Source organism: Procambarus clarkii, chromosome 71 (assembly GCF_040958095.1).
Source record: "Procambarus clarkii isolate CNS0578487 chromosome 71, FALCON_Pclarkii_2.0, whole genome shotgun sequence".
Classification (NCBI taxonomy): Eukaryota; Metazoa; Arthropoda; class Malacostraca; order Decapoda; family Cambaridae; genus Procambarus; species Procambarus clarkii.
In genome coordinates, this window is record NC_091220.1 from 12,542,383 (window position 1) to 12,570,328 (window position 27,946).

General features: G+C 53.3%; 2 protein-coding genes across 4 annotated transcripts in view; one reads left to right on the forward strand and one right to left on the reverse strand.

Moving 5' to 3' along the window:
- Positions 1-27,946, forward strand: part of LOC138356233 (von Willebrand factor-like) — a 122,903-nt gene that overhangs the window by 51,132 nt on the left and 43,825 nt on the right. For all 3 annotated transcript variants that reach the window (XM_069312010.1, XM_069312011.1, XM_069312012.1), the window contains exons 14-17: positions 852-970; positions 1,318-1,483; positions 1,840-2,071; positions 2,806-3,001. In XM_069312010.1, the coding sequence (XP_069168111.1) occupies positions 852-970; positions 1,318-1,483; positions 1,840-2,071; positions 2,806-3,001 (713 nt within the window). The remainder of the gene's footprint in view (positions 1-851; positions 971-1,317; positions 1,484-1,839; positions 2,072-2,805; positions 3,002-27,946) is intronic.
- LOC138356320 (uncharacterized) overlaps positions 5,284-27,946 on the reverse strand; it is a 33,455-nt gene continuing 10,792 nt past the window's right edge. Inside the window, exons 3-6 of the mRNA XM_069312293.1 lie at positions 22,559-22,707; positions 18,724-18,882; positions 10,833-11,047; positions 5,284-5,942 (exon numbers count right to left, since the gene is read on the reverse strand). Coding sequence (XP_069168394.1) covers positions 5,675-5,942; positions 10,833-11,047; positions 18,724-18,882; positions 22,559-22,707 — 791 coding nt within the window. The 3' untranslated portion in view covers positions 5,284-5,674. The remainder of the gene's footprint in view (positions 5,943-10,832; positions 11,048-18,723; positions 18,883-22,558; positions 22,708-27,946) is intronic.

The following is a 27,946-nucleotide window of genomic DNA, read 5'->3' on the forward strand; positions in this document are numbered from 1 at the left end:
CTTTGTCACATTTAAAGTTTAAATTTAGTTTTCTTTAAAAATTCATCATAAAATCTTGTATGTAGTTATTATGTCCCCTTTGTTTTTCCTTACTTCCTGGTTGGTGAGGTCCAGTTCCCTCAATCTTTCCTTGTAGCTCGGGCCCCTCAGCTCAGGAACGAGTTTTGTGGCATATATTTAGACATGTTCTAGTTTTGCTTTGTGCTTTTCCAAATGAATATTCATGCTGGGGCTGCGTACTCTAGAACAGGTCTCACATACGTTATATATTTAGGGCCCTGAAGGTCCCTTTGTCAACATTTCTGAAGGCAACACGGACGTTGTCCAGCGTGCCATAGGACGCTGACTTTTGGTCCGCTAATGTGAGCTTTTGCCTCGGTGGATGTATCCACGCCCAGCTTTATCGCCTTTTCTGCTGCAAGAATTTGTCTTTCCTTCGTTATTTTCTGCGGTACAGTTCTTCTCATTCTTGTTCCAGTCCTCATAAACTTACATTTGGCTTGGTTAAATTCTAGCGGTCATTTTTCTTGCGTGTAAAGATCCCTTTCAAATGAAGGTTGGGAGTCTCTGCCAGGGGTTATTGAGTACTCCATTGAAGGTTGAGAGGCAAGTCCCAGAGGATCGAGGTCAATCCTCGTTAGCACAACGTAAGTGCCATTAGTGCCCACGTAAATGCATAATACAATCTGAACATGTAAACAGTTGAAATTGTATTATGTATTTGTACATTTCTGCTGGTATTTAGGAGCTGCCTCGTACGGGCCACTTGGCCTTCGGCAGTTACCTTTATTCTTATGTTCATATTTATGGTCCTCTTATCTTAAATAAGCATACAAATTGTGTCATTGCAGAGCGGTGTCTGGACCGGCCAAAGACTAAGCATCCGTGTGGCCGAAAATCTGTAGGTTCCGAAGCTGACAGATTCTGCGCTCGTCTCCGAGATGACCCAAGATTTGAAGAGTGTCGCCAGGTGAGGTGCTAGCTCCTGGGACCTGGCAAGCTGCCGGGAGGGGGAGGGGTGGGAGGACACCATTATATCACTACCACTTACACTCTCACATGGCTCTTCTACACAAACCATTTCTCTACCTGCGAAATATTAAGCCGATTCCATTTGTTCCTACATTAATGAGTGAAAAACTTAATTGGCATAAACCATTAACCTCGAGTTAACCCTTATATGTTAATTTGCGTAATAGGCTCTCTATGAGTTATTAGTTTACTGGGAGTTCATTGTGGAACTGATTGTGTAGTAAGAATATGTGTAACCATTAAGTTGTTGTGTTGGGGTGTTGAGAGAGTGTGTGCTGTGTGCAGGTGGTGGACGTGGAGCCCTTCGTCAGCACCTGCCGCTGGGACTACTGCGACTGTCACTCCCAGGACCGGGAGACCTGTTCCTGTGAAACCTTCGCCGCCTTCTTCAGGGAGTGTATCAGTGTCGGGATAAACATCCCGGACGGCTGGCGCTCACAGGATCTCTGCCGTAAGTGCCATGTTACATTGACTTGAATTTGTTTAATGATCGAGGTTCTCATCAATATTTGACATGAATTATAGCAACGTGTTAAATCTAGTGTTCTTGTTATGAATGTGAGACATTAGACAGTGCGCTTCTCGTGCTTGAGGAACATGCTAGTGTCGTCCATGAACCTGGCTTGTCCTGAGTAGAAGAGTCTCATTTTGAATGTCTAACATTTTCCTATTTTCATCGATTATCTTCGACATTACTTTCCATTAAATTAAACTGGAAAACAGGCTAGTGATAATGAAGACAAATATGAATAGAATTTTGTTATTTTCACTATTGTATAATATGATACTTGGTGATGGTTACAACAGCGATGGTGTGCGAGTCTGGCAAGGGGTACAACCCCTGCATGTCTGCCATCCAGCCCCGGTGTGGCCAGGCGGCAGACAGTGTGCGTCCAGACTTCTGCGTGGAGGGGTGCGACTGTCCCGCCAACCTGGTGCTCCACCAGAACCTCTGCATCCCCGCTCAGGACTGTCCCTGCACCTACCGCGACAAGGTCTACAGCACCGGGGACACCATACCCAACGACTGTAATTCTTGGTGCGTCTTGTGTTCAAGGACACGTTTGCTTGTAGTGTGGAATGAATGATGGCCGCCTTGTCTTCTTGTCCACCCATTCTCACTATTCTTTTGCAGAATCACCAATGATGGTCAAATTAACATAGTCAACATAGAGATAGCAGACAGTTACAATCATATGCTTTTACTTATGCCTCCAAAGTCAAGAGAATGCCCATTATTCTCCACCAACTTTGCTGTGACCTTTGCCTCAGACGCCCTAAGCTGTCTGGAGCAAAGGTGACAGCACTGAGCATCAATAAGTCTTCAGACGTTTTGAAATGACCTGGTTGGCGCCGACTCTTATGTTGAGCTGTGGCACAGTTTCACAAGGCACTTGTTTAGCCTAGTTACGTCACCGTAGTAGGACCCATCATCCCCAGGATACTGGAAGGTCGCTGGAGACCTGAGGTACTGGGTGTGTGGCCAGGTGTGTGTTGAGTGTAGCGTAGGTGTGTGGTGCCTCGCTGTGGGACGGGGTGTCCACAGCACGTGCCTGGGAGGAGAGTGGTGATCATGACATATTGTCCACAGCACGTGCCTGGGAGGAGAGTAAGTGATCATGACATATTGTCCACAGCACGTGCCTGGGAGGAGAGTGGTGATCATGACATATTGTCCACAGCACGTGCCTGGGAGGAGAGTAAGTGATCATGACATATTGTCCACAGCACGTGCCTGGGAGGAGAGTGGTGATCATGTCATATTGTCCACAGCACGTGCCTGGGAGGAAACTGGGTGTGTACAGAGGTCAAGTGCGGCTCCCGGTGTGCCGTGGTGGGAGACCCTCATTACACTACCTTCGATGGCCGCCATTTTGACTTCATGGGCAAGTGTTCGTACTACCTGGTCCAGGGCCAAGACTTCAGCATCGAGGCCGAGAACACGCCCTGCGCTGGCGCCATTTCTGAGGTAAGTGGTCGTCATTCACTTACCAACCAGGACATTCACGCTACACTGGTGTAAACGGCTGGTAAAGGAACCGTTGTAATTCAAACTGAAGACCCGTTATGAAACATGTTTAAATAATTGACGATTTTCTTATGATTTATAAAAGGAAGATGTTAAACTGCTCTTTAAGTATACTCATCTGGTTATATATAGTTAACATGTTGACTGTTCATGAACATGAGGTATATCGAGCGAGGCTACATGTACACAGTGCAAGTTTAATGTAGAGGTGTGCAGGGGCGTGTGTGTGGAGAGCTGAGCCTCGCACCTCGGGTGATTGGCCTTAAGTCCATCACCAGACCAATAACTGAGCTTCATTATGGTATACTTGACGAGTTACCAGTTCAGGTTGATTTTGGTCCTGATGATCCTGGCCTCTGATAGGTCTCAAACATTGAAGCCTTGCTCCATAATGTTGTTGGTGGGGGGGGGGGGCGGGGGCGGCGAGCCTGGTCCACCCCCCCCGCCCCGACGCCTGCTGCTGGCGCAACCCGTTCTCGCACTTTCTTTTAGTCAATATTGACTTATTAAATACGTGCATATGTGACATACTAAACATACTAGTTTACCTTGAAAAGCTTCATAGAAAACACCGACCTTACCTAATCTTCTTAGTCTGTTAAGATAAGCATCTTATTGCTTCATAATTACAATTATTACTTAACCTATACCTTTAATAGGTTAAGTAATAATTGTAATTACGAAGCAATGAGACGCTTATCTTAACATACTAAGAAGGTTAGGTAAGGTCGGTGTTTTCTATGAAGCTTTTCAAGGTAAACTAGTATATTTAGTATGTCACATATGCACGTATTTAATAAGTCAATATTGACTATACGAAATTGCGAGAACGGGTTGGTTGGCGGGGAGGGGCGGGGACGAGCCTGGTCCACCCCCCCCCCCCCGACGCCTGCTGGGATCACTTCCTGCTCGTCCGTCTTCAATATTGCCAATTAAACACATTACCTACTAACATATTTATTCGTTAGCATTAGCATATACAATGTATTAAACCAAGTGTTTAATTCGTGTATACTATTGTATAGTGTTATCAAGTATTACTGAAGTGTATACTTTAACATTAATCTTTGTTGTCAATGATTTCCAAGTAATTCACACAACAACAAACATGTTGATATTTTAGTCAAAGTTTATTATTGTGGCTCATTTGTCTCTTCCTAATGAAGAACTATTGACCTCATAAATAACATTTATAATAGTGAGTGTTCATGTTCGTGCACATTATAAGGAGAAGGTGAGGTGTGCACGCGGGCGGAGTAAGGGTACAGGACGGGCGGGCGGGCGGTGCTCTGGTGTGTGGCGGGCGGGCTCTTCCACGCCCACAGTCTGGCGGGTGTTCTGCAGGAGATACTTTAGAAGCTCATCATGGTTTAGTCGGTAGTGCGTGTTCCTGGGCAGCCCTCACAGACGGGTTCCATTTCACTGTACACCTTCAGTATTATATTGTCTTATCCGTGTTCACATTTTGTAATGTCTTGTCAAACTTTCCGTGAAAGTTTTCCTGTATCGAGACACCGATTGTGGTGGATCATTGTGGAGCGTGACACCTCTGCTCTTCCTCCCCTGGGTGTTACTAGTGTGGCTGCTGACCCCCAGTAACTGCCGCTGTTACTAGTATGGCTGCTGACCCCCAGTAACTGCCGCTGTTACTAGTGTGGCTGCTGACCCCCAGTAACTGCTGCTGTTACTAGTATGGCTGCTGACCCCCAGTAACTGCCGCTGTTACTAGTGTGGCTGCTGACCCCCAGTAACTGCTGCTGTTACTAGTATGGCTGCTGACCCCCAGTAACTGCCGCTGTTACTAGTATGGCTGCTGACCCCCAGTAACTGCTGCTGTTACTAGTATGGCTGCTGACCCCCAGTAACTGCTGCTGTTACTAGTATGGCTGCTGACCCCCAGTAACTGCCGCTGTTACTAGTATGGCTGCTGACCCCCAGTAACTGCCGCTGTTACTAGTATGGCTGCTGACCCCCAGTAACTGCCGCTGTTACTAGTATGGCTGCTGACCCCCAGTAACTGCCGCTGTTACTAGTATGGCTGCTGACCCCCAGTAACTGCTGCTGTTACTAGTATGGCTGCTGACCCCCAGTAACTGCTGCTGTTACTAGTATGGCTGCTGACCCCCAGTAACTGCCGCTGTTACTAGTATGGCTGCTGACCCCCAGTAACTGCCGCTGTTACTAGTATGGCTGCTGACCCCCAGTAACTGCCGCTGTTACTAGTATGGCTGCTGACCCCCAGTAACTGCCGCTGTTACTAGTATGGCTGCTGACCCCCAGTAACTGCTGCTGTTACTAGTATGGCTGCTGACCCCCAGTAACTGCCGCTGTTACTAGTATGGCTGCTGACCCCCAGTAACTGCCGCTGTTACTAGTATGGCTGCACCACTAATATTTGTACTCCTAATGCTACATGATGCACAAGTAAGAGTCAAATGCAGGCGATGAGTCACAATAACGTGGCTAAAGTATGTTGACCAGACCACACACTACACGGTGAAGGGACGACGACGTTTCGGTCCGTCCTGGACTTGAGAATGGTCCAGGACGGACCGAAACGTCGTCGTCCCTTCACCTTCTAGTGTGTGGTCTGGTCAACAAGCAAGATTCAAGTTATTGTAAGACACTGAGGATGCGCTTGAGGGTGAGGGTTGGTCGTTGAGTGTGTTCGGTCGCCAGGCTTATTATGGACTTGCTGCGGGTCTTGAGTCTGTTCTTCAGCGTTGTTCTCCCGTGCTCCTCGCTGCTGGTGCTGTTAGAGAGGTTGAAGGTGGAGGCGGAAGAGTACCTGAGGGTGGAAGAGGTCCTGGCGCCAGCACCCCTGTGGTACACCAGCCACTGCGTCACGAGGGCGCTGCTTCCCGCCTCCACCCACGACGACCTGGCCAAACGTAACAACATGAAAACAACAATAATGAAGACTGTACCAGAAGTATTGGCCTATAGGAGGCAGAACTTGTTTGTTTACACTCAGACTTTCTGGTACTCTTCTCACCGTCACAAACTCATTTATTATAACCCCATACCCGTCCCGTGGGTGGTGGTGGACCCCATGGACCCCATGCCCGTCCCGTGGGTGGTGGTGGACCCCATGGACCCCATGCCCGTCCCGTGGGTGGTGGTGGACCCCATGGACCCCATACCCGTCCCGTGGGTGGTGGAGGACCCCATGGACCCCATGCCCGTCCCGTGGGTGGTGGAGGACCCCATGGACCCCATGCCCGTCCCGTGGGTGGTGGAGGACCCCATACCCGTCCCGTGGGTGGTGGAGGACCCCATGGACCCCATGCCCGTCCCGTGGGTGGTGGTGGACCCCATGGACCCCATACCCGTCCCGTGGGTGGTGGAGGACCCCATGGACCCCATGCCCGTCCCGTGGGTGGTGGAGGACCCCATGGACCCCATGCCCGTCCCGTGGGTGGTGGAGGACCCCATACCCGTCCCGTGGGTGGTGGAGGACCCCATGGACCCCATGCCCGTCCCGTGGGTGGTGGTGGACCCCATGGACCCCATGCCCGTCCCGTGGGTGGTGGTGGACCCCATGGACCCCATACCCGTCCCGTGGGTGGTGGAGGACCCCATGGACCCCATGCCCGTCCCGTGGGTGGTGGTGGACCCCATGGACCCCATACCCGTCCCGTGGGTGGTGGAGGACCCCATGGACCCCATGCCCGTCCCGTGGGTGGTGGAGGACCCCATACCCGTCCCGTGGGTGGTGGAGGACCCCATGGACCCCATGCCCGTCCCGTGGGTGGTGGAGGACCCCATGGACCCCATGCCCGTCCCGTGGGTGGTGGTGGACCCCATGGACCCCATACCCGTCCCGTGGGTGGTGGAGGACCCCATGGACCCCATGCCCGTCCCGTGGGTGGTGGAGGACCCCATACCCGTCCCGTGGGTGGTGGAGGACCCCATGGACCCCATGCCCGTCCCGTGGGTGGTGGTGGACCCCATGGACCCCATGCCCGTCCCGTGGGTGGTGGTGGACCCCATGGACCCCATACCCGTCCCGTGGGTGGTGGAGGACCCCATGGACCCCATGCCCGTCCCGTGGGTGGTGGAGGACCCCATGGACCCCATGCCCGTCCCGTGGGTGGTGGAGGACCCCATGGACCCCATGCCCGTCCCGTGGGTGGTGGAGGACCCCATGGACCCCATGCCCGTCCCGTGGGTGGTGGAGGACCCCATGGACCCCATGCCCGTCCCGTGGGTGGTGGTGGACCCCATGGACCCCATGCCCGTCCCGTGGGTGGTGGAGGACCCCATGGACCCCATGCCCGTCCCGTGGGTGGTGGTGGACCCCATGGACCCCATGCCCGTCCCGTGGGTGGTGGTGGACCCCATGGACCCCATGCCCGTCCCGTGGGTGGTGGAGGACCCCATGGACCCCATGCCCGTCCCGTGGGTGGTGGTGGACCCCATGGACCCCATGCCCGTCCCGTGGGTGGTGGTGGACCCCATGGACCCCATGCCCGTCCCGTGGGTGGTGGTGGACCCCATGGACCCCATGCCCGTCCCGTGGGTGGTGGTGGACCCCATGCCCGTCCCGTGGGTGGTGGAGGACCCCATGGACCCCATACCCGTCCCGTGGGTGGTGGTGGACCCCATGGACCCCATACCCGTCCCGTGGGTGGTGGTGGACCCCATGGACCCCATACCCGTCCCGTGGGTGGTGGTGGACCCCATGGACCCCATGCCCGTCCCGTGGGTGGTGGTGGACCCCATGCCCGTCCCGTGGGTGGTGGAGGACCCCATGGACCCCATACCCGTCCCGTGGGTGGTGGTGGACCCCATGGACCCCATACCCGTCCCGTGGGTGGTGGTGGACCCCATGGACCCCATACCCGTCCCGTGGGTGGTGGTGGACCCCATGGACCCCATGCCCGTCCCGTGGGTGGTGGTGGACCCCACGCCCGTCCCGTGGGTGGTGGAGGACCCCATGGACCCCATACCCGTCCCGCGGGTGGTGGTGGACCCCATGGACCCCATGCCCGTCCCGTGGGTGGTGGTGGACCCCATGCCCGTCCCGTGGGTGGTGGTGGACCCCATGGACCCCATGCCCGTCCCGTGGGTGGTGGTGGACCCCATGGATCCCATGCCCGTCCCGTGGGTGGTGGTGGACCCCATGGACCCCATGCCCGTCCCGTGGGTGGTGGTGGACCCCATGGACCCCATGCCCGTCCCGTGGGTGGTGGTGGACCCCATGCCCGTCCCGTGGGTGGTGGTGGACCCCATGGACCCCATGCCCGTCCCGTGGGTGGTGGTGGACCCCATGGACCCCATGCCCGTCCCGTGGGTGGTGGTGGACCCCATGGACCCCATGCCCGTCCCGTGGGTGGTGGTGGACCCCATGGACCCCATGCCCGTCCCGTGGGTGGTGGTGGACCCCATGGACCCCATGCCCGTCCCGTGGGTGGTGGTGGACCCCATGGACCCCATGCCCGTCCCGTGGGTGGAGGACCCCATGGACCCCATGCCCGTCCCGTGGGTGGTGGAGGACCCCATGGACCCCATGCCCGTCCCGTGGGTGGTGGTGGACCCCATGCCCGTCCCGTGGGTGGTGGAGGACCCCATGGACCCCATGCCCGTCCCGTGGGTGGTGGAGGACCCCATGGACCCCATGCCCGTCCCGTGGGTGGTGGAGGACCCCATGGACCCCATGCCCGTCCCGTGGGTGGTGGTGGACCCCATGGACCCCATTCCCGTCCCGTGGGTGGTGGACCCCATGGACCCCATGCCCGTCCCGTGGGTGGTGGAGGACCCCATGGACCCCATGCCCGTCCCGTGGGTGGTGGTGGACCCCATGGACCCCATGCCCGTCCCGTGGGTGGTGGAGGACCCCATGGACCCCATGCCCGTCCCGTGGGTGGTGGTGGACCCCATGGACCCCATGCCCGTCCCGTGGGTGGTGGAGGACCCCATGGACCCCATGCCCGTCCCGTGGGTGGTGGTGGACCCCATGGACCCCATGCCCGTCCCGTGGGTGGTGGTGGACCCCATGGACCCCATGCCCGTCCCGTGGGTGGTGGTGGACCCCATGGACCCCATGCCCGTCCCGTGGGTGGTGGAGGACCCCATGGACCCCATGCCCGTCCCGTGGGTGGTGGAGGACCCCATGGACCCCATGCCCGTCCCGTGGGTAGTGGAGGACCCCATGGACCCCATGCCCGTCCCGTGGGTGGTGGAGGACCCCATGGACCCCATGCCCGTCCCGTGGGTGGTGGAGGACCCCATGGACCCCATGCCCGTCCCGTGGGTGGTGGAGGACCCCATGGACCCCATGCCCGTCCCGTGGGTGGTGGAGGACCCCATGGACCCCATGCCCGTCCCGTGGGTGGTGGAGGACCCATGGACCCCATGCCCGTCCCGTGGGTGGTGGAGGACCCCATGGACCCCATGCCCGTCCCGTGGGTGGTGGAGGACCCCATGGACCCCATGCCCGTCCCGTGGGTGGTGGAGGACCCCATGGACCCATGCCCGTCCCGTGGGTGGTGGAGGACCCCATGGACCCCATGCCCGTCCCGTGGGTGGTGGAGGACCCCATGGACCCCATGCCCGTCCCGTGGGTGGTGGAGGACCCCATGGACCCCATGCCCGTCCCGTGGGTGGTGGAGGACCCCATGGACCCCATGCCCGTCCCGTGGGTGGTGGAGGACCCCATGGACCCCATGCCCGTCCCGTGGGTGGTGGAGGACCCCATGGACCCCATGCCCGTCCCGTGGGTGGTGGAGGACCCCATGGACCCCATGCCCGTCCCGTGGGTGGTGGAGGACCCCATGGACCCCATGCCCGTCCCGTGGGTGGTGGAGGACCCCATGGACCCCATGCCCGTCCCGTGGGTGGTGGAGGACCCCATGGACCCCATGCCCGTCCCGTGGGTGGTGGAGGACCCCATGGACCTCATGCCCGTCCCGTGGGTGGTGGAGGACCCCATGCCCGTCCCGTGGGTGGTGGAGGACCCCATGGACCCCATGCCCGTCCCGTGGGTGGTGGAGGACCCCATGGACCCCATGCCCGTCCCGTGGGTGGTGGAGGACCCCATGGACCCCATGCCCGTCCCGTGGGTGGTGGAGGACCCCATCCTTCACTTAGCTAAGTGTCATTTGTGAAACTAGTTACACAATATTTAATACACACACACACACACACACACACACACACACACACACACACACACACACACACACACACACACACACACACACACACACACACACAGCATTAGGAAGCGATGTGGTGGAGGCTGACTCCATACACAGTTTCAAATGTAGATATGATAGAGCCCAGTAGGCTCAGGAACCTGTACACCTGTTGATTGACGGTTGAGAGGCGGGACCAAAGAGCCAGAGCTCAACCCCCGCAAGCACTAATAGGTAAGTACAGCCTTGAGGGCCTCGCGGCTGACTGGACAGCGCTCGGGAGTCGTAGTCATAAGGGTCCGGGTTCGATTCCCCGCCGAGGCGGAAACAATTGGGCAAAGTTTCTTTCACCCTGATGCACCTGTTCACCTAGCAAAAAAAATAGTTACCTGGGAGTTATAGACAGCTGCTACGGGCTGTTTCATGGAGATGTGTGTGTGTGTCTGTGTGTGTGTGTGTGTGTGTGTGTGTGTGTGTGTGTGTGTGTGTGTGTGTGTGTGTGTGTGTGTGTGTGTGTGTGGAGGGGTTAGTGTGTGTGTGTGTGTGGAGGGGTTAGTGTGTGTGTGTGTATGGAGGGAGGTAGTGTGTGTGGAGGAGGGGGGGGGGGGGGTAGTATATGTGTGTTGACTCACCTGACGGAGGGAAGGTACCCGCTGCGGGTGAGCGTGTTGAGGACCTGGGTGACCGAGGTGTGAGGGGTGACGGAGGAGTCGAGCAAGGGGTACGTGGCATGGGTTGTGTGGACCGGTGCCCCTGGGAACACACTCCTCAGGGCCCAGGCCGGCCCCTGCACCCTCACCTCCCTGGAGCGCTGCGCCGTGTCCCTCACCACCACCAGCGTCGTCCCCTGCCGCAGGAGAAAACATTGTCAGTAGTTATATATATATATATATATATATATATATATATATATATATATATATATATATATATATTTATATATATATATTATATATATTTTTTTTTCTTGCTTTGTAACTTATCATTTTTGTTTATAAATTTCGCAAGTATTTACCTACTTAAAATTTTCTTAGACTCATGAGAAAAATGGAATTGTTACACTATGTAGCATTATTTTAGGCATTACCAGGAATCATTTAGCATTTTTTGTATGTGAAAAAATGTGATTAATATGAATAATGAACTTTTAAAATCATTTTATTTGAATTTAATTTCAATTTTGAAGATAAAATGCTGGCAACACTGTTAATATACTGAGTCATTCCTTTGTCTTCATTAGTGTTAGAGGGCGGCCAGGAGTCTCACCTTGTTAGAGGGCGGCCAGGAGTCTTACCGTGTTAGAGGGCGGCCAGGAGTCTTACCTTGTTAGAGGGCGGCCAGGAGTCTCACCTTGTTAGAAGGCGGCCAGGAGTCGTACCGTGTTAGAGGGCGGCCAGGAGTCTTACCTTGTTAGAAGGCGGCCAGGAGTCGTACCGTGTTAGAGGGCGGCCAGGAGTCTTACCTTGTTAGAGGGCGGCCAGGAGTCTTACCTTGTTAGAAGGCGGCCAGGAGTCGTACCGTGTTAGAGGGCGGCCAGGAGTCTTACCTTGTTAGAGGGCGGCCAGGAGTCTTACCTTGTTAGAGGGCGGCCAGGAGTCTTACCTTGTTAGAGGGCGGCCAGGAGTCGTACCGTGTTAGAGGGCGGCCAGGAGTCTTACCTTGTTAGAGGGCGGCCAGGAGTCTTACCGTGTTAGAGGGCGGCCAGGAGTCTTACCTTGTTAGAGGGCGGCCAGGAGTCTTACCTTGTTAGAGGGCGGCCAGGAGTCGTACCGTGTTAGAGGGCGGCCAGGAGTCTTACCTTGTTAGAGGGCGGCCAGGAGTCTTACCGTGTTAGAGGGCGGCCAGGAGTCTTACCTTGTTAGAGGGCGGCCAGGAGTCTTACCTTGTTAGAGGGCGGCCAGGAGTCGTACCGTGTTAGAGGGCGGCCAGGAGTCTTACCTTGTTAGAGGGCGGCCAGGAGTCTTACCGTGTTAGAGGGCGGCCAGGAGTCTTACCTTGTTAGAGGGCGGCCAGGAGTCTTACCTTGTTAGAGGGCGGCCAGGAGTCTTACCTTGTTAGAGGGCGGCCAGGAGTCTCACCTTGTTAGAGGGCGGCCAGGAGTCTTACCTTGTTAGAGGGCGGCCAGGAGTCTTACCTTGTTAGAGGGCGGCCAGGAGTCTTACCTTGTTAGAGGGCGGCCAGGAGTCTCACCTTGTTAGAGGGCGGCCAGGAGTCTTACCTTGTTAGAGGGCGGCCAGGAGTCTTACCTTGTTAGAGGGCGGCCAGGAGTCTTACCTTGTTAGAGGGCGGCCAGGAGTCTCACCTTGTTAGAGGGCGGCCAGGAGTCTCACCTTGTTAGAGGGCGGCCAGGAGTCTCACCTTGTTAGAGGGCGGTCAGGAGTCTCACCTTGTTAGAGGGCGGCCAGGAGTCTCACCTTGTTAGAGGGCGGCCAGGAGTCTCACCTTGTTAGAGGGCGGCCAGGAGTCTTACCTTGTTAGAGGGCGGCCAGGAGTCTTACCTTGTTAGAGGGCGGCCAGGAGTCTCACCTTGTTAGAGGGCGGCCAGGAGTCTTACCTTGTTAGAGGGCGGCCAGGAGTCTCACCTTGTTAGAGGGCGGCCAGGAGTCTTACCTTGTTAGAGGGCGGCCAGGAGTCTCACCGTGTTAGAGGGCGGCCAGGAGTCTCACCTTGTTAGAGGGCGGCCAGGAGTCTCACCTTGTTAGAGGGCGGCCAGGAGTCTCACCTTGTTAGAGGGCGGCCAGGAGTCTTACCTTGTTAGAGGGCGGCCAGGAGTCTTCACCTTGTTAGAGGGCGGCCAGGAGTCTCACCTTGTTAGAGGGCGGCCAGGAGTCTCACCTTGTTAGAGGGCGGCCAGGAGTCTTACCTTGTTAGAGGGCGGCCAGGAGTCTCACCTTGTTAGAGGGCGGCCAGGAGTCTTACCGTGTTAGAGGGCGGCCAGGAGTCTTACCGTGTTAGAGGGCGGCCAGGAGTCTCACCTTGTTAGAGGGCGGCCAGGAGTCTTACCGTGTTAGAGGGCGGCCAGGAGTCTTACCTTGTTAGAGGGCGGCCAGGAGTCTTACCTTGTTAGAGGGCGGCCAGGAGTCTTACCTTGTTAGAGGGCGGCCAGGAGTCTCACCTTGTTAGAGGGCGGCCAGGAGTCTCACCTTGTTAGAGGGCGGCCAGGAGTCTTACCTTGTTAGAGGGCGGCCAGGAGTCTTACCTTGTTAGAGGGCGGCCAGGAGTCTTCACCTTGTTAGAGGGCGGCCAGGAGTCTCACCTTGTTAGAGGGCGGCCAGGAGTCTTACCTTGTTAGAGGGCGGCCAGGAGTCTTACCTTGTTAGAGGGCGGCCAGGAGTCTCACCTTGTTAGAGGGCGGCCAGGAGTCTTACCTTGTTAGAGGGCGGCCAGGAGTCTTACCTTGTTAGAGGGCGGCCAGGAGTCTCACCTTGTTAGAGGGCGGCCAGGAGTCTTACCTTGTTAGAGGGCGGCCAGGAGTCTTACCTTGTTAGAGGGCGGCCAGGAGTCTTACCTTGTTAGAGGGCGGCCAGGAGTCTCACCTTGTTAGAGGGCGGCCAGGAGTCTTACCTTGTTAGAGGGCGGCCAGGAGTCTTACCTTGTTAGAGGGCGGCCAGGAGTCTTACCTTGTTAGAGGGCGGCCAGGAGTCTCTACCTTGTTAGAGGGCGGCCAGGAGTCTCACCTTGTTAGAGGGCGGCCAGGAGTCTTACCTTGTTAGAGGGCGGCCAGGAGTCTCACCTTGTTAGAGGGCGGCCAGGAGTCTCACCTTGTTAGAGGGCGGCCAGGAGTCTTACCTTGTTAGAGGGCGGCCAGGAGTCTTACCTTGTTAGAGGGCGGCCAGGAGTCTTACCTTGTTAGAGGGCGGCCAGGAGTCTCACCTTGTTAGAGGGCGGCCAGGAGTCTTACCTTGTTAGAGGGCGGCCAGGAGTCTCACCTTGTTAGAGGGCGGCCAGGAGTCTTACCTTGTTAGAGGGCGGCCAGGAGTCTCACCTTGTTAGAGGGCGGCCAGGAGTCTTACCTTGTTAGAGGGCGGCCAGGAGTCTTACCTTGTTAGAGGGCGGCCAGGAGTCTTACCTTGTTAGAGGGCGGCCAGGAGTCTTACCTTGTTAGAGGGCGGCCAGGAGTCTTACCTTGTTAGAGGGCGGCCAGGAGTCTCACCTTGTTAGAGGGCGGCCAGGAGTCTCACCTTGTTAGAGGGCGGCCAGGAGTCTTACCTTGTTAGAGGGCGGACCAGGAGTCTCACCTTGTTAGAGGGCGGCCAGGAGTCTCACCTTGTTAGAGGGCGGCCAGGAGTCTTCACCTTGTTAGAGGGCGGCCAGGAGTCTCACCTTGTTAGAGGGCGGCCAGGAGTCTTACCTTGTTAGAGGGCGGCCAGGAGTCTCACCTTGTTAGAGGGCGGCCAGGAGTCTCACCTTGTTAGAGGGCGGCCAGGAGTCTCACCTTGTTAGAGGGCGGCCAGGAGTCTTACCTTGTTAGAGGGCGGCCAGGAGTCTCACCTTGTTAGAGGGCGGCCAGGAGTCTTACCGTGTTAGAGGGCGGCCAGGAGTCTTACCGTGTTAGAGGGCGGCCAGGAGTCTTACCTTGTTAGAGGGCGGCCAGGAGTCTCACCTTGTTAGAGGGCGGCCAGGAGTCTTACCTTGTTAGAGGGCGGCCAGGAGTCTTACCTTGTTAGAGGGCGGCCAGGAGTCTTACCTTGTTAGAGGGCGGCCAGGAGTCTTACCTTGTTAGAGGGCGGCCAGGAGTCTCACCTTGTTAGAGGGCGGCCAGGAGTCTCACCTTGTTAGAGGGCGGCCAGGAGTCTTACCTTGTTAGAGGGCGGCCAGGAGTCTTACCTTGTTAGAGGGCGGCCAGGAGTCTCACCTTGTTAGAGGGCGGCCAGGAGTCTCACCTTGTTAGAGGGCGGCCAGGAGTCTTACCTTGTTAGAGGGCGGCCAGGAGTCTTACCTTGTTAGAGGGCGGCCAGGAGTCTCACCTTGTTAGAGGGCGGCCAGGAGTCTTACCTTGTTAGAGGGCGGCCAGGAGTCTTACCTTGTTAGAGGGCGGCCAGGAGTCTCACCTTGTTAGAGGGCGGCCAGGAGTCTTACCTTGTTAGAGGGCGGCCAGGAGTCTTACCTTGTTAGAGGGCGGCCAGGAGTCTTACCTTGTTAGAGGGCGGCCAGGAGTCTCACCTTGTTAGAGGGCGGCCAGGAGTCTTACCTTGTTAGAGGGCGGCCAGGAGTCTTACCTTGTTAGAGGGCGGCCAGGAGTCTTACCTTGTTAGAGGGCGGCCAGGAGTCTCACCTTGTTAGAGGGCGGCCAGGAGTCTCACCTTGTTAGAGGGCGGCCAGGAGTCTCACCTTGTTAGAGGGCGGTCAGGAGTCTCACCTTGTTAGAGGGCGGCCAGGAGTCTCACCTTGTTAGAGGGCGGCCAGGAGTCTCACCTTGTTAGAGGGCGGCCAGGAGTCTTACCTTGTTAGAGGGCGGCCAGGAGTCTTACCTTGTTAGAGGGCGGCCAGGAGTCTCACCTTGTTAGAGGGCGGCCAGGAGTCTTACCTTGTTAGAGGGCGGCCAGGAGTCTCACCTTGTTAGAGGGCGGCCAGGAGTCTTACCTTGTTAGAGGGCGGCCAGGAGTCTCACCGTGTTAGAGGGCGGCCAGGAGTCTTACCTTGTTAGAGGGCGGCCAGGAGTCTTACCTTGTTAGAGGGCGGCCATGAGTCTTACCTTGTTAGAGGGCGGCCAGGAGTCTTACCTTGTTAGAGGGCGGCCAGGAGTCTTACCTTGTTAGAGGGCGGCCAGGAGTCTCACCTTGTTAGAGGGCGGCCAGGAGTCTCACCTTGTTAGAGGGCGGCCAGGAGTCTTACCTTGTTAGAGGGCGGCCAGGAGTCTCACCTTGTTAGAGGGCGGCCAGGAGTCTCACCTTGTTAGAGGGCGGCCAGGAGTCTCACCTTGTTAGAGGGCGGCCAGGAGTCTTACCTTGTTAGAGGGCGGCCAGGAGTCTCACCTTGTTAGAGGGCGGCCAGGAGTCTCACCTTGTTAGAGGGCGGCCAGGAGTCTCACCTTGTTAGAGGGCGGCCAGGAGTCTTACCTTGTTAGAGGGCGGCCAGGAGTCTCACCTTGTTAGAGGGCGGCCAGGAGTCTTACCTTGTTAGAGGGCGGCCAGGAGTCTCACCTTGTTAGAGGGCGGCCAGGAGTCTTACCTTGTTAGAGGGATGCCAGGAGTCTCACCTTGTTAGAGGGCGGCCAGGAGTCTCACCTTGTTAGAGGGCGGCCAGGAGTCTCACCTTGTTAGAGGGCGGCCAGGAGTCTTACCTTGTTAGAGGGCGGCCAGGAGTCTCACCTTGTTAGAGGGCGGCCAGGAGTCTTACCTTGTTAGAGGGCGGCCAGGAGTCTCACCTTGTTAGAGGGCGGCCAGGAGTCTTACCTTGTTAGAGGGCGGCCAGGAGTCTTACCTTGTTAGAGGGCGGCCAGGAGTCTTACCTTGTTCGAGGGCGGCCAGGAGTCTTACCTTGTTAGAGGGCGGCCAGGAGTCTTACCTTGTTAGAGGGCGGCCAGGAGTCTTACCTTGTTAGAGGGCGGCCAGGAGTCTCACCTTGTTAGAGGGCGGCCAGGAGTCTCACCTTGTTAGAGGGCGGCCAGGAGTCTTACCTTGTTAGAGGGCGGCCGGGAGTCTTACCTTGTTAGAGGGCGGCCAGGAGTCTTACCTTGTTAGAGGGCGGCCAGGAGTCTCACCTTGTTAGAGGGCGGCCAGGAGTCTTACCTTGTTAGAGGGCGGCCAGGAGTCTTACCGTGTTAGAGGGCGGCCAGGAGTCTTACCTTGTTAGAGGTCGGCCAGGAGTCTCACCTTGTTAGAGGGCGGCCAGGAGTCTTACCTTGTTAGAGGGCGGCCAGGAGTCTTACCTTGTTAGAGGGCGGCCAGGAGTCTCACCTTGTTAGAGGGCGGCCAGGAGTCTTACCTTGTTAGAGGTCGGCCAGGAGTCTCACCTTGTTAGAGGGCGGCCAGGAGTCTTACCTTGTTAGAGGGCGGCCAGGAGTCTTACCGTGTTAGAGGGCGGCCAGGAGTCTTACCTTGTTAGAGGGCGGCCAGGAGTCTTACCTTGTTAGAGGGCGGCCAGGAGTCTTACCTTGTTAGAGGGCGGCCAGGAGTCTCACCTTGTTAGAGGGCGGCCAGGAGTCTCACCTTGTTAGAGGGCGGCCAGGAGTCTCACCTTGTTAGAGGGCGGCCATGAGTCTTACCTTGTTAGAGGGCGGCCAGGAGTCTTACCTTGTTAGAGGGCGGCCAGGAGTCTTACCTTGTTAGAGGGATGCCAGGAGTCTCACCTTGTTAGAGGGCGGCCAGGAGTCTCACCTTGTTAGAGGGCGGCCAGGAGTCTCACCTTGTTAGAGGGCGGCCAGGAGTCTTACCTTGTTAGAGGGCGGCCAGGAGTCTCACCTTGTTAGAGGGCGGCCAGGAGTCTCACCTTGTTAGAGGGCGGCCAGGAGTCTTACCGTGTTAGAGGGCGGCCAGGAGTCTTACCTTGTTAGAGGGCGGCCAGGAGTCTCACCTTGTTAGAGGGCGGCCAGGAGTCTTACCGTGTTAGAGGGCGGCCAGGAGTCTTACCTTGTTAGAGGGCGGCCAGGAGTCTCACCTTGTTAGAGGGCGGCCAGGAGTCTTACCTTGTTAGAGGGCGGCCAGGAGTCTCACCTTGTTAGAGGGCGGCCAGGAGTCTTACCTTGTTAGAGGGCGGCCAGGAGTCTTACCTTGTTAGAGGGCGGCCAGGAGTCTCACCTTGTTAGAGGGCGGCCAGGAGTCTCACCTTGTTAGAGGGCGGCCAGGAGTCTCACCTTGTTAGAGGGCGGCCAGGAGTCTTACCTTGTTAGAGGGCGGCCAGGAGTCTTACCTTGTTAGAGGGCGGCCAGGAGTCTTACCTTGTTAGAGGGATGCCAGGAGTCTCACCTTGTTAGAGGGCGGCCAGGAGTCTCACCTTGTTAGAGGGCGGCCAGGAGTCTCACCTTGTTAGAGGGCGGCCAGGAGTCTTACCTTGTTAGAGGGCGGCCAGGAGTCTCACCTTGTTAGAGGGCGGCCAGGAGTCTCACCTTGTTAGAGGGCGGCCAGGAGTCTTACCGTGTTAGAGGGCGGCCAGGAGTCTTACCTTGTTAGAGGGCGGCCAGGAGTCTCACCTTGTTAGAGGGCGGCCAGGAGTCTTACCGTGTTAGAGGGCGGCCAGGAGTCTTACCTTGTTAGAGGGCGGCCAGGAGTCTCACCTTGTTAGAGGGCGGCCAGGAGTCTTACCTTGTTAGAGGGCGGCCAGGAGTCTCACCTTGTTAGAGGGCGGCCAGGAGTCTCACCTTGTTAGAGGGCGGCCAGGAGTCTTACCTTGTTAGAGGGCGGCCAGGAGTCTTACCTTGTTAGAGGGCGGCCAGGAGTCTTACCTTGTTAGAGGGCGGCCAGGAGTCTTACCTTGTTAGAGGGCGGCCAGGAGTCTCACCTTGTTAGAGGGCGGCCAGGAGTCGTACCGTGTTAGAGGGCGGCCAGGAGTCTTACCGTGTTAGAGGGCGGCCAGGAGTCTTACCTTGTTAGAGGGCGGGTGGTAGACAGTGGAGGTGGGTGTGTGGTGAGGGAGGAGGAGACGAGTGAGGAGGCTGGTGAGGGAGAGTCGTGGTGGAGGCCGGGTGTTGACTTGGAGGGTGTGGCCATCTCCCGCCACAGTGTGCCGGCGACCCCCGCCGCTCTGTAGGAGTCCACATACACCTTAACAACTCCTCTACTACAAGCCCAGTAGGCAAGCACATCAGGCTATAAAGGGAATTAATATAAGCCACCTTCATAATGTTTTAAAAGTAGACATGACAAAAACTAACATGTAGGTAGTCCATAAGATAAGACAACCAACAGTTGGAAAGGCGGGACGCAGGAGCTGAAGCTGGGTCGTGCAACCTTCGTAAGAGGAAGCAGAAACGATGTCAAAGTTTCTTAAGTGAGTTGTAAGTGTGCGAGACATGAGCGAACACAACACGAAACCCAGCACTATATAAGTTTATGTGTGTTCTTGAGACGCGTTCATACATTCATTCTCAAGTTCTGAGTAACTGTGTTCACACTACTGCGATCCGTTGTGTGCGTACCTAGACCGAGCGACCATGTCCCCCCAGGAAATGGCTCTCCTCAACATTCTTCTGAAATTATTACATTCAGAAGGTCACAGTAATCTTGTGGCAAGAGCAAGGAAAATGGTCGGAGATGACAGGAATAATGATACTCTCTACTTTGAGGTTAGTTTGAGTTGATTTCGGGACTTAGCGACCCCTGTGGCCCGGTCATCGACCAGCCCTCCTCGTTGCTGGACTGGTCAACCAGGCTGTTGGACGCGGCTGCTTGCAGCCTGACGTATGAGTTACAGCCTGGTTGATCAGGTATCCTTTGGAGGTGTTTGTCAAGTTCTCTCTTGAACACTGTGAGGGGTCGGCCAGTTATGTCCCTTATGTGTAGTGGAAGCGTGTTGAACAGTCTCGGGCCTCTGATGTTGATAGTTCTCTCTTGAACACTGTGAGGGGTCGGCCAGTTATGTCCCTTATGTGTAGTGGAAGCGTGTTGAACAGTCTCGGGCCTCTGATGTTGATAGTTCTCTCTTGAACACTGTGAGGGGTCGGCCAGTTATGCCCCTTATGTGTAGTGGAAGCGTGTTGAACAGTCTCGGGCCTCTGATGTTGATAGTTCTCTCTTGAACACTGTGAGGGGTCGGCCAGTTATGTCCCTTATGTGTAGTGGAAGCGTGTTGAACAGTCTCGGGCCTCTGATGTTGATAGAGTTCTCTCTCAGAGTACCTGTTGCACCTCTCCTCTTCAACGGGGGCATTCTGCACATCCTGCCATGCCTTCTGGTCTCATGTGATGTTATTTCTGTGTGCAGGTTTGGGATCAACCCCTCTACTATTTTCTACGTGTAAATTATTATGTATCTCTCCCACCTGCGCTCAAGAGAATACAGATTTAGGCTCTTTAGTCGGTCGAAATAGTTTAGATGTTTTACTGAGTGGATTCTAGCAGTAAAGGATCTCTGCACGCTCTCCAGGTCAGCAATTTCTCCAGCTTTGAAAGGTGCTGTCATTGTGCAGCAGTACTCCACTCTAGAGAGCACAAGCGTCTTGAAAAGTATCATCATCGGTATAGCATCTCTTAGTGTGAAAGGTTCTTGTTATCCAACCTGACATTTTTCTTGCAGTTGTGACGGCAACTTTATTGTGTTCTTTAAAGGTAAGGTCTTCCGACATGAGTACACCCAGATCCTTTACATTGCCTTTTCGTTCTGTTATGATTTGACTGAGTTTTGTACGTGGTTTCCGTTTTTATATTTTCATTTTTTTCCGTAGCGCATGAGCTGGAACTTAACTTCGTTAAACACCATATTATTTTCTGTAGCCCATAGAAAGACTTGATTTATGTCTGATTGGAGGTTTGCCGTGTCCTCTATGTTGTCTACTCTCATAAAGATCCTAGTGTCATCTGCAAAGGATGATACAGTGCTATGGATTGTGTCGTTGTCTATGTCCGATATGAGGATGAGAAAAAGTACTGCATCAGCATGGAAGCGGAACACATCAGTGAAAATAAACAGCAATAAACAAAAGCATTGGCCGTTAAAATGAGAACTCAAGACATCAGACTGGCAATACAAGGACAAGAAATTGAGTGGGTTACCTCCTTTCAATACCTAGGAGTCATAATAGACAGCCAGTTGAAATTCACTCAAGAAATTGAATATCTTCAGCAACGTTGTAAAGCCAGAAACTCAGCTTTGCGCTCCCTGACCAGTCTTAGAGATGGTGCATCTCTACCAGTACTCAAAATGTACTACGTTCAAGCAGTTAGGTCACTCATCGACTATGCTGCTCCTGCTCCTACATCCCCCAGTGATAACCAATGGCAGAAACTGGAAGTGTCTCAAAATGATGCCCTCAGAACAATGCTGGGAGCTCCTATATGGACGCGTCGACAGAATCTATCAATGGAAACCAACTTACCAGCCTTAGGAAACAGGACCAAACAAAGAATAGCCACCATAACAGCACAACTTGTTGGAACCACCGCCAGACTGTCAGTCAAAGACAGCATACACAGTTCACTTCACAGAAACCTTCAATATAGAACAAGTGCATAGATGGATAATCTAGTGAATATTCTAGAGAAAGTGGACTTGAAATGGACCATTAAGAACAAAGGAGAAGATAGACCATATCAACACTTTCGGCAGCCATGTTATACTACCAACCATGAAGCTTACTGGAGCATCAATAGTGGGTGCTCAACATTGCAAACATAATTATATGCCCTGAAAGAGGCCATAAATTATACAGTTCAGAATAATTTACATGCTGTTATTCATACCGACTCTAAATCTTCGCTCCAGGCATTGTTATCCAGCCAGCACAGAGATAATATACATTCATCACAGAATCCTACATATAGGAAAAGAAGCCCACAATCTAGGTCTGTCAATCACCCTAAATTGGATACCAAGTCACACTGGCATAGATGGTAATGATAAGGCAGACTCACTAGCAAAAACTGCCGCTGCTCTACCTGTTGTACAGGTTCATATACTTCCAAGTTTCTCACAGATTAAGGAACAAATCAAGAAGAAAATATTCTCAACTATCAAAAGTCGCCACAGAGCTAAAGTAGCGGAAGGAAGATCCACTGCGATATGGTACGAACAAGCCACTGGTTACTCCTCTTTCAAGCCTGGCAAAAAGATATCCAGAGACATTGCAGTAGCCATACACAGACTCAGACTTGGTTACAAGTGCTGCTGGGAGGTAATGAACCCAATAGTTAAAGAGTGTCACATCTGTGGAACAGAAGCAGAGGCGCCACTATTGCACTACTTACTGGAATGTGAAGCTACTGAAGCCCTGCGCATCACACTCAACATTAATCCAACGACAGCAGCTGCATTAGATGCAAATTCCACAGCGACTACACTGCTTAACAAAGCAGTTGAAGAATGGGACACACTAGTGAACATTCTGCATCTACATCCGCCACCAAGATAATGTTATTAAAACTACAACCAGTGCGCTAAAACAGAAGCGAAAAAGAAACAGGGGAAAAGGAGGAAACCCCACCTCCATTTAAAACTTTGACCCAAATATCACAGCAACAAGGTTATCGCGAATAACCGAACTCAATCACGGGCTCACCATAGTCCGTGCTACATGAACATTTCCTTCTGAGTAGCTAAATCTAAAACAGCAACAACAACATCTTGAGATGGGTAAAACAATATTGGGAGCGAGAAGTTAGTGGCGGAGTTGATGAAGGCTAATGATACAAGACTTGCACTCTCCGGTGTGTTGTGGCTCCACACCTCATGACATAATGACGTGTAGTGCAGACGGAGGCACTCACCGAGGCACGCTGGAGGGTCTTGGGCAGGCAGCCTTTGAGTGCGTGAGGGCGGGCGTGCAGGAGGTCGTCCACCAGGTCCAGTTGGGTGAGTTCGTGGAGTAGACGCGTGACCATCACCTGGCCCTCGTGTGCCGGGTACAGCATGTCTCCTGTAGTGTACACGCTCTATTACACACCGCCTCCCTCTAACACCTCTCACGGCCCAGTCATCATGCCCCTCCCACCTCTTGACTCCCTTAATCGCCATCCATCATCTAACACGTCCTACACACACACACACACACACACACACACACACACACACACACACACACACACACACACACACACACACACACACACACACACACACACACACATGTGTGTTGCTCCTAAGCAACAGGAGACAACGAGTCTGTGTGAGGGGTGAGGCCTTAGATTGGCGAGACGTCACAAGTGGAGTCCCGCAGGGGTCAGTCCTTGGACCTATACTGTTTCTGGTATATGTAAATGATCTCCCAGAGGGTATAGATTCGTTCCTCTCAATGTTTGCCGACGATGCAAAAATTATGAGGAGGATTGAAACAGAGGATGATAGTAGGAGGCTACAAGATGACCTGGATAGACTGAGTGAATGGTCCAACAAATGGCTGTTGAAGTTCAACCCGAGTAAATGCAAAGTAATGAAACTAGGCAGTGGAAACAGGAGGCCAGGCACAGGATACAGAATAGGAGATGAAGTACTTAATGAAACAGACAGAGAGAAAGATCTAGGAGTTGATATCACACCAAACCTGTCTCCTGAAGCCCACATAAAGAGAATAACGTCTGCGGCATATGCGAAGCTGGCTAACATCAGAACGGCGTTCAGGAACCTGTGTAAGGAATCATTCAGAATCTTGTACACCACATATGTAAGACCAATCCTGGAGTATGCGGCCCCAGCATGGAGCCCGTACCTTGTCAAGCACAAGACGAAGCTGGAAAAAGTCCAAAGGTATGCTACTAGACTAGTCCCAGAACTAAGAGGCATGAGTTATGAGGAAAGGCTGCGGAAAATGCACCTCACGACACTGGAAGACAGAAGAGTAAGGGGGGACATGATCACAACCTACAAAATCCTCAGGGGAATCGACCGGGTAAACAAGGATGAACTATTCAACACTGGTGGGACGCGAACAAGGGGACACAGGTGGAAGCTGAGTACCCAAATGAGCCACAGAGACGTTAGAAAGAACTTTTTCAGTGTCAGAGTAGTTAGTAAATGGAATGCATTAGGAAGTGATGTGGTGGAGGCTGACTCCATACACAGTTTCAAATGTAGATATGATAGAGCCCAATAGGCTCAGGAATCTGTACACCAGTTGATTGACGGTTGAGAGGCGGGACCAAAGAGCCAGAGCTCAACCCCCGCAAGCACAATTAGGTGAGCACAATTAGGTGAGCACATCCTCCCGCCCCTTTCACCCCATACCCTCCCTGTCCCTCCCCCTTCACTGGATCCCCCGCCCCTCATTCCAGTATCCTCTGAGATCCTGTTACCCACCTCACAGGTCCTCACACCCATGGAACAGCCTCCCCCACCAGCAGAACACTCACCAAGGAGGCGATTTGAGAAGGGACAGAAGAAAGTGAGCCTCAAAGCGATGTACACTAACATAGATGGAATTACAAAGAAAGCAAATGAGCTTGGAGAACTGGTACTAGAGGAAAACCCAGACATAATAGCCCTCACAGAAACAAAGATCACGAAAACAATAACAAATGCAGTGTTCCCACAGGACTATTATGTTATGCGGAAAGAGAGGGAAAGAAGAGGTGGGGGTGGTGTAGCTCTGCTGGTAAGAAAAGGCTGGGATTTTGAGGAGATGGATATTCAGGGCTGTGAAGGTTTCAGTGACTACATAGCAGGTACTGTAACAAATGGAGGGAAAAAAATTATAGTCACAGTCATATATAATCCACCACCAAATGACAGAAGACCTACACAGGAATATGATAGAAACAACATGGCCACCATTAACATAATAGAAAGAGCAGCTTCTGTTGCTAGCAGGAATGGATCTGGACTACTAATTATGGGAGACTTCAACCATGGGAAGATAGATTGGAAGAACAGAGACCCGCATGGAGGACCAGAAACATGGAGAGCTAAGCTGCTGGACGTGGCAACAAGAAACTTTCTAAGCCAGCATACCAAAGAGCCAACAAGAATGAGAGGAGAAGATGAACCAGCAATGCTTGATTTGATATTTACCCTAAATGAATGGGATATAAGGGAAGTTAAGATGGAAGCGCCCTTGGGAATGAGTGACCACAGTGTATTGAACTTTGAGTACCTGGTAGAGCTAGGACTTATCTCCCCCCAAAAAGAACTAGGAATCAAAAGGCTGGCATACCGAAAGGGGAATTATGAACAGATGAGAAGTTTCCTAAGTGAAATACCTTGGGACACAGACCTCAGAGACAAGTCTGTACAGGGTATGATGGACTATGTTACCCAAAAGTGTCAGGAGGCAGTAAACAGGTTCATCCCGGCCCAAAGGGAAAAATCCGAGAAGCAACAGAAGAATCCATGGTATAATAGGGCATGTATGGAAGCGAAGAAACTGAACAAAAAGGCGTGGAGGAACTTCCGGAATAACAGAACACCAGAAAGCAGGGAGAGATACCAGAGAACCAGGAATGAGTACGTCAGGGTGAGAAGAGAAGCAGAGAAAAATTTTGAAAATTATACAGCAAACAAAGCCAAGACCGAACCAAAGCTACTCCACAGTCACATCAGAAGGAAAACAACAGTGAAAGAACAGGTATTGAAACTTAGAACAGGCGAGGACAGGTATACAGAGAATGACAGAGAGGTGTGTGAGGAACTCAACAAGAGGTTCCAGGAGGTCTTCACAATAGAACAGGGTGAGGTCACTGTGCTAGGAGAAAGGGAGGTAAACCAGGCGGCCTTGGAGGAGTTCGAAATTACGAGAGAGGAGGTCAAGAGACACCTGCTGGATCTGGATGTTAGAAAGGCGGTTGGCCCAGATGGGATCTCACCATGGGTACTGAAAGAGTGTGCAGAGGCACTTTGCTTGCCACTCTCCATAGTGTATAGTAAGTCACTAGAGACGGGAGACCTACCAGAAATATGGAAGACGGCGAATGTGGTCCCAATATACAAAAAGGGCGACAGACAAGAGGCACTGAACTACAGGCCAGTGTCCTTGACTTGTATACCATGCAAGGTGATGGAGAAGATCGTGAGAAAAAACCTGGTAACACATCTGGAGAGAAGGGACTTCGTGACAAATCGCCAACATGGATTCAGGGAGGGTAAATCTTGCCTTACAGGCTTGATAGAATTCTACGATCAGGTGACACAGATTAAGCAAGAAAGAGAGGGCTGGGCGGACTGCATTTTCTTGGATTGTCGGAAAGCCTTTGACACAGTACCGCATAAGAGGCTGGTACATAAGCTGGAGAGACAGGCAGGTGTAGCTGGTAAGGTGCTCCAGTGGATAAGGGAGTATCTAAGCAATAGGAAGCAGAGAGTTACGGTGAGGGGTGAGACCTCCGATTGGCGTGGAGTCACCAGTGGAGTCCCACAGGGCTCTGTACTCGGTCCTATCTTGTTTCTGATATATGTAAATGATCTCCCGGAGGGTATCGATTCATTTCTCTCAATGTTTGCGGACGATGCTAAAATTATGAGAAGGATTAAAACAGAAGAGGACTGTTTGAGGCTTCAAGAAGACCTAGACAAGCTGAAGGAATGGTCGAACAAATGGTTGTTAGAGTTTAACCCAATCAAATGTAATGTAATGAAGATAGGTGTAGGGAGCAGGAGACCAGATACAAGGTATCATCTGGGAGAGGAAATTCTTCAGGAGTCAGAGAAGGAAAAAGACTTGGGGGTTGATATCACGCCAGACCTGTCTCCTGCAGCACATATCAAGCGGATAACATCAGCGGCATATGCCAGGCTGGCCAACATACGAACGGCATTCAGAAACTTGTGTAAAGAATCATTCAGAACTTTGTATACCACATATGTCAGGCCAATCCTGGAGTATGCAGCCCCAGCATGGAGTCCATATCTAGTCAAGGATAAGACTAAACTGGAAAAGGTTCAAAGGTTTGCCACCAGACTAGTACCCGAGCTGAGAGGTATGAGCTACGAGGAGAGACTACGGGAATTAAACCTCACTTCGCTGGAAGACAGAAGAGTTAGGGGGGACATGATCACCACATTCAAGATTCTGAAGGGGATTGATAGGGTAGATAAAGACAGTCTATTTAACACAAGGGGAACACGCACAAGGGGACACAGGTGGAAACTGAGTGCCCAAATGAGCCACAGAGATATTAGAAAGAACTTTTTTAGTGTCAGAGTGGTTGACAAATGGAATGCATTAGGGGGTGATGTGGTGGAGGCTGACTCCATACACAGTTTCAAGTGTAGATATGACAGAGCCCGATAGGCTCAGGAATCTGTACACCTGTTGATTGACGGTTGAGAGGCGGGACCAAAGAGCCAGAGCTCAACCCCCGCAAACACAACTAGGTGAGTACACACATACACACACACACACACACACACACACACACACACACACACACACACACACACACACACACACACACACATACACACACACACACACACACACACACACACACACACACACACACAAAACAGGCTGCAGAGATGGTCAGGGAAATGGCTACTGGAGTTTAACACCAGTAAATGTAAAGTTATGGAAATGGGATCAGGTGACAGGAGACCAAAGGGACAGTACACAATGAAGGGGAACAGCCTACCTGTAACGATTCGAGAAAGAGACCTGGGAGTGGATGTGACACCTAATCTAACTCCTGAGGCACATATAAATAGGATAACGACAGCAGCGTACTCTACACTGGCGAAAATTAGAACTTCATTCAGAAACCTAAATGAGGAAGCTTTTAGGGCGCTTTACACTGCCTACGTGAGACCCGTCTTAGAGTATGCCGCGCCATCATGGAGCCCCCACCTGAAGAAACACATAAAGAAACTGGAGAAGGTTCAGAGGTTTGCGACGAGGCTTGTCCCAGAGCTACGAGGGATGGGATATGAAGAGCGGCTGAAGGAACTGAACCTTACGACACTAGAGAAAAGAAGGGAGAGAGGAGATATGATAGGGACATATAAAATACTCAGGGGAATTGACAAAGTGGAAATAGATGAAATGTTCACACGTAATAATAACAGAACGAGGGGACATGGGTGGAAACTGGAAACTCAGATGAGTCACAGAGATGTTAGGAAGTTTTCTTTTAGCGTGAGAGTAGTAGAAAAATGGAATGCACTTGGGGAACAGGTTGTGGAAGCAAATACTATTCATACTTTTAAAACTAGGTATGATAGGGAAATGGGAC